Consider the following 6,730-nt stretch of genomic DNA (forward strand, 5'->3'; position numbering starts at 1 on the left):
GATCATATGTCAATGACAGGTGTGGTCATTTGCTTTTCTCCCGCCGTTCGACAACAATTGGTGACCCCGACGTGGCCTACTAGGAAGGATCGCAGCGGCGAAGGTGTTCGGATCCTTAAGCAGCGGGGATAGCATGTGCCGAGAGAAGAAGGTGCAGGTGCTCTAGGCGACCTTACAGAAGGGCTTAGCCGATACGGGCCGCCGACGTCCTTTAAGGCTGCAACAGCGCGCTGACAAATAGGTATGGAAAGGCAAGCGGCTTATGAATTCTTTTCTTGCTTTTTACAAAAGCGTCAGGTTAAGGGGATAGACTTGCATAAGGAACTTCCTGGGTTATTAGCGTATGGGTATGCTAAAGGGTTTTTTCTGAATCCGCATTTAGTGCATGATCTTGCTGAGTGGCGTAAATTTGGAGATACAATTTTTCAGGGAATATTAGATGGGGATAAAACAGCTAAAAAATGCGGGAAGTGGTGGCGTGTTGTTTATAATGATTTGTTGTTGCATCAGGCAGAAAAGAAAGCAGTGGAGCAAGCTAGCGCTATGCAGGGGAAAAATAAGAATTTTAACGAGTGGTCAGATTGCCCGATGCCCCCTGCAACGTCCACCGTAAAGTTGCCGCCGGCCGCCGAGCCCGCGTTGCCAGTGGCTGTGGAGCCGAGTGCCCCGTCTCCGCCTCCCAGCACGTCTGTATCAGACGAGCCGCCTGCATCGACCATGGCGCTACAGCCGGCCCCCTCGACCCCCCTTTGCAACGAGCCGCTTACTGGGGCAGACAATGTTCTAGCGGAGGCCGTCGCGCGGGAGCGGGGGGGGGCCTGGGCTGCGCTGGCGCGGGCTTGTTTAGAGGCGGGAGACGGTGAGGCCGTGGAAGCGGTGCAAGAGATGGCATTTCCGGTGATGTATGTGCCCGATCCTGCAGGCGGGTTACAGGCTACTATCACTGCTTTAGACTGGAAATTGTTGTCGCAATTGCGGTCTACGGTCAGTCAGTTTGGAGTAAAAAGCGAGCCAGTGAAACAAATGCTGGATTATATCTGGAGTACTCAGGTTTTGCTGCCTTCAGATTGTCGGGCTATAGCTAAGTTGATTTTTTCACAGCACCAACAACTGTTGTTTAATGCTTATTGGCAGGAGATGTGTCAGCAGAGCGTTGCGACAATTAGGCAGCCGGGAGATCCTTTGTTTAATGTGACTCTTGATGAGCTTTTAGGTTTGGGTCCTTTTCTCCGGACGGAGGCTCAGGCTTTATTAGGTCCAGATAAATGTAGAGAGTCGATGTATTTGGCCAGGCAGGCTATGGATAAGATCAAGGCACCAGGTGGGCTGCCGTCTTACATGGGAATCCAGCAGGGGCGGAATGAGGACTTTGGAGCGTTTATAGATAAGGTGGCTGAAGCCATTGAGAAGGCGGGGGTACCGGAGTACATGAGGGGAGTAATGTTAAAACAGTGTGTACTTCAGAATTGCAATTCTACAGCTCGTAGCATTCTAGGTACCTTGAGGAGTAACTGGACAATTGAGGAGGCGTTAGACAGATTATCGAGTGTGCCCACAGGGGTTCAGGCTTTCTTAGTTGATGCTATTAAAGAGCTAGGGGCGGGATTAAAGGCACAGGCTGAGGTTTCTCAGAATCAGGTGTTAGCGGCTCTTGCACCCTTACAAGCGTCGGCAGCAACCAATTCAGGCCCAAGCACCTCTTATAAATGCTTCCGGTGCGGCGTTAAGGGACATCTGCGCAAGAATTGCCGAGCCGTCGGTGTATGGTGCCAGAACTGCCGCTCGGACAACCACAACACCGCCATCTGCCGTCGCCGGTCGGGAAACTACCAGCCCAGCGCGAGAAAGAACAGCGGCCGCGCTCCGACACAAGTAGCCGTTGCCAGCCAGTTGCCGCCGCCGCCCTCCAACCAGCTACATCCGGAAGCCTCGGCCTGGACCTTGCCGCTGCAGTAACTGTTACCCTGATGACTACGAAACCTGAGATGGTGCCTACGGGAATCTACGGACCAATAGTGATAAAAGGGACTGCAGTTGGGGCTCTTTTGTTGGGGCGCTCCTCTGCATCTATGATGGGACTGTTTGTTCTTCCAGGTGTGATCGATGCTGATTTCCAAGGAGAAATTCAAATTATGGTTTATACTCCATTTCCACCGATCCAAATTGAGAAAGGACAAAGAATTGCTCAACTAGTGCCCCTTGAGCAGATGACAAAGGAATTATCCTCACATGAACTGCCTGCTCGTGGGAATCGGGGGTTTGGCTCAACTGGGGGCCTAACTCTGTTGACACTAAATTTGCATGATCGGCCAAAGCAAACAGTGATTTTGGAATTTCAAGGGGAACAAGTGGAAATACAGGGTCTGCTTGATACAGGAGCAGATAGCAGCATTGTGAGCCCAGAAAGCTGGCCATCACACTGGCCACTTCAAATGACCACATCAACAGTCACAGGAGTGGGCGGATTGTCTCTAGCCAAAAAATCACCTCTTTTGCAAATCCACTTTGATGGACAAGTAATATGCATGACTATTTCAGTGGTGCCATTACCCCCTACTGTTCAGTGCTTGATTGGCCGTGATATACTATCTCAACTTGGAGTGATTTTGACAAACGAACGCCCTTTAGGGTAGAGGCCATTGCATGGGCTTTCCCACTCCCACTGACCTGGACTTCTAATTCCCCGGTGTGGGTGAAGCAATGGCCACTGAAAAGGGAAAGCTTGGAACAAGCGCACAAATTAGTGCAAGAACAATTTTCCCAGGGTCATTTAAAACTGTCTACTAGCCCTTGGAATACTCCAATTTTTGTAATAAAAAAGAAATCGGGAAAATTCCGTCTAATACATGATTTAAGAGCAGTAAATGATCAAATGGAACCGATGGGGGCGCTACAGCCAGGTTTGCCTAACCCTGCAATGTTACCTTATAATTGGCCACTGCTAATTATAGATTTGAAAGACTGTTTTTTCACTATTGCCTTACATGCTCAAGACACCAAAAGGTTTGCATTTACATTGCCTGCATTAAATCGAGAAAGTCCTGATCAACGATTTGAATGGACAGTGTTGCCTCAAGGAATGAAAAACAGTCCTACTTTGTGTCAGTTATATGTGGATTGTGCTTTACAACCGCTCCGGCAGGCTTGGACACAAACAGTCATTTACCATTACATGGATGATATATTGTTTGCCCAGCCGGAGGATTTTTCCCAGGAACAAATTCAGTTGATAGAAAAAACTCTGAGAATGGAGGGACTGGTAATAGCTCCAGAAAAAGTACAGTTATCTTCACCTTGGAAATATTTAGGATGGACTTTGAATAATACAATAGTTTCACCGCAAAAACTGCAATTAAACACTAAAATAGAGACATTGCATGATGCTCAGAGACTTTTAGGTGACCTACAGTGGTTACGTCCTGTTGTTGGTATACCGAATGAACTTTTGGACTCTTTGCGACCTTTGCTTCGTGGTACCGACCCTACTCAACCAGTGACAGTAACCACAGAACAGAGAAAAATATTGCAGCAAATTACAGACTGTGTAACACAGGGTAGTGTTCGACGTCGAGATCCCGATCTCCCTATACAGGTTATAGTGTGGTATGGACCAAAGTATTTACTGGGAGCATTGGCTCAATTTAAAAAGAAAACGGGGGAGGTATGGGTATTGGAGTGGATCTGCCCTTCTCTGCGACAATCAAAAACTCTTCTTCAGAAAATTGAACTTTTAGCTGATGCTGTTAAGAGGGGGCGAGAGCGTACCCTGCAAATTACAGGCATGGAGCCTGCATGCATACGGATACCAATGCAAAAAGACACTTTATCGTGGTATTTGCAGAATAGCTCAGAACTGCAAGATGCTCTTTTAGGGGCTGGATGTGTGGTCGCAATGAATAAGATCCCGAATGCTCCACTACGCTGGATTGGACATTGGAACTGGATACAGCGACCAAAGCGATCTGTGACACCCCTAAAGGACGCGATTACAGCTTATACAGACGCAGGACAGAAATCGAGATTAGCAGCAGTGACCTGGCAACAAGACGGCTCCTGGAGACATCACCTGATTTCAGCTGACAAAAGGGACTCATTACAGACTTTGGAGTTGGTGGCTGTGGTATGGGCTATGGTAAAATTTAAGGGTCCTCTTAATGTGGTCACAGACTCTCTTTATGTGGTTGGTATATGTCATCGTATAGAGGAGGCTTATATCAAGGAGGTTCAGAACCACCGATTGTATGAGTTATTTATGCAACTACAGAGAGCTATTAGGATTAGGGAACATCCTTATTCAGTGATTCATGTCAGGAGTCATAAGTGGAAGGTTGGTCTGGGTGAGGGAAATTCAAGGGCAGACCAACTAGTGTCATGTGCACAAAAAACTCCAATTTCTCAGCATGCCTTGGCACGAGAGGCACATTCTATGTTTCACCAAAATGCTAAAGGACTACGGAGGGAATATCAGATATCATATGAGGAAGCCAAGGCAATAGTCAGGGCGTGTCCAATTTGTAGTCACCATGATGATGGTTGTGGTCTTGGTTTGGGGGTTAATCCCAGAGGTCTTAGGACAAATGAGAGTTGGCAGATGGATGTGATGCATGTGAGTGAGTTTGGACGATTGAAGTGTGTGCATGTATCTATAGACACATATAGTCACTTTGTATGGGCCACTGCTCAACCTGGAGAAAAGGCTGCACAAGTAGAAAGACATCTTAGTTGTTGTTTTGCAGTCATGGGTACACCACAGCACATAAGAACAGACAATGGCCCAGCTTATTCTAGTCAAAGGTTCAGAAAGTTTCTTCAGACTTGGGGAATAAAACATAGTACAGGAATCCCTAACTCTCCAACTAGTCAAGCAATAGTGGAACGAGCCAATAGAACGCTGAAAGGGTATATAGCAAAACATAGCAATATAAAAGACCCCCAGGAGAGACTTGCTAAATGCCTTTTTGTCTTGAACTATCTATGTGTGTTTGGGAATGAGAAGGAACCACCTGCTATTAAACATCACATTCCTAGATCAGGAGAGGAACAACCAGACATATGGGTTACATATAAAGATCCCAAGACAGGGTTATGGCAGAATCCTGCTAGAGTACTGTATTGGGGTCGTGGTTATCTCTGTGTGTCTACTCCAACAGGACCCCTCTGGGTGCCATCCCGGTGGGCTAAGCCTGCTCTGAATGTTGACGGCACAGCATCAAAGAGTGGGACAAGTTCCCTGTTGAAGATCCGTGGTTAAGTAGAAGGATATTTGAAATAGATTATTAAGCTCGTTAATAGTGTGTTATAGATAATATTAGTAATAGTTTATCATAGTGTGTGATCGTTTGATTTGTTAAGATAAGTTTTAAGAATAAGAATTTTAAGCATTATAGTTTAACATAGTGTGTGATTGTTTGTTTATCAATATAGTTTTAAGAATAAGAATTTTAGACATTATCATAGTTTAATATAGTGTGTGATCTTTTGTTTTGCCAAGATAGTTTTAAGAATAAGAATTTAAGTATTCCCTAAGATATTGTGTGTTTTTCATTATTTTAGTAATAGATCATATAAGCATTAATAAGATTTTATGTAATCAGTATTAGAATTTACAGAAATAGTTTTTGGTTTTTCTTTGTTTGGTGTGTTTTAGTACTGTTTGATTATGATGTTATTAATCTATTAATTAGTTTTCTTAGTTTGCAGAGATAAAATCTGGGAAGGAATCCCAAGCAAAAAGATGACCCTGTTTCATTATACGAACACCTCTTTTACGTCCAACTAATTGGAATCTTTAAATATAACCATGCATCATTTTAATCAAAAAACACATGATAATTGATCTAAATTCGATCTTTTGTTGTATTTTCCAAGCAGGTGTTCCACTTGGGCTCTATATCATGCACTGGCCACGCGGATATGGTGTACAACTGGAAGACATCATTCAGACCCTGAATGCAGGAGAGAATCTGTGATGGGTGAGAGAGGAGATGTGCACTTTTCAAGCAGGGGATACCCTGCTGGCACTACCTGTCGCATTCACCACCAAAATGGTTTGTTATTTCTCAAGGGTCAATAAGTAATAACATCCCTAATGATACTTTAGTACATTTTTCCTCTAAAATTGGTTCTATTTGGCATGCTACCTAATAAAATTATGCTATCTAAATAAAATTATGCGATCATTAATCAATTACTAGCCCGGATGACTCAATCGGTAGAGCATGATTATGGGCATCCTAAAAGCATTTATTGCACAAATTTTGGTGATCATTAAAAAATTATTGAATCAGCATATATGAAAACTGAGGACTTTTCTAATTGGCTACAGATTAACACAATGGGACCTTAACAGATTGATTTTTAGGTTGCAGAAACTTAAGTTACAATACAAACATGTTTGTTTTGATAGTAGGTTTAACAATAATGTTGTTAAGTTGTATTTGACTTTTTCCTCTCATTTTTAGAATATTGTCAATCGAGGCCTTGATTGAGTTAAGATAGTTGTGTTATCATTAGAAGTAGTGTTGTTATTTTATAGGCAGTATTGTAAGAAGAATTCTACGGAGCAGCAGTCATGGAACCTGATGAGAAGTTCACAGAACAACAGCTACGAAGCAGGATTAAACTACATGAGAACTGTTTGAACAAATGAACTGAACTGCTTGTTTAATATGATTAACCGGACATTAAATCAAATCCCTTTTCAGCCAAAAAGAAAACGGGGGAAATGTAG

The 6,730-nt window shown here is 43.9% G+C and overlaps 1 protein-coding gene across 1 annotated transcript; it reads left to right on the forward strand.

Moving 5' to 3' along the window:
• Positions 1-543: 543 nt before the first annotated feature.
• Positions 544-1,956, forward strand: LOC146754654 (endogenous retrovirus group K member 7 Gag polyprotein-like). The gene is made up of 2 exons (XM_085527473.1): positions 544-661; positions 848-1,956. The coding sequence occupies exons 1-2, from the start codon at positions 544-546 to the stop codon at positions 1,954-1,956; spliced, it is 1,227 nt and encodes a 408-aa protein (XP_085383599.1).
• The last annotated feature ends 4,774 nt before the right edge of the window (positions 1,957-6,730 follow it).

This window comes from Coturnix japonica, chromosome W (genome assembly GCF_054131305.1).
Source record: "Coturnix japonica strain WE chromosome W, WE-NBRP24, whole genome shotgun sequence".
In the NCBI taxonomy this organism is placed as follows: domain Eukaryota; kingdom Metazoa; phylum Chordata; class Aves; order Galliformes; family Phasianidae; genus Coturnix; species Coturnix japonica.

Bases quoted from the DNA above. Each gene is read 5' to 3' on its own strand.
- LOC146754654 (XM_085527473.1), top strand. From the start codon at position 544: ATGCAGGGGAAAAATAAGAATTTTAACGAGTGGTCAGATTGCCCGATG. The intron at 662-847 runs GTGCCCCGTCTC...GGGCTTGTTTAG, and splicing joins GCCAGTGGCTGTGGAGCCGA to AGGCGGGAGACGGTGAGGCC.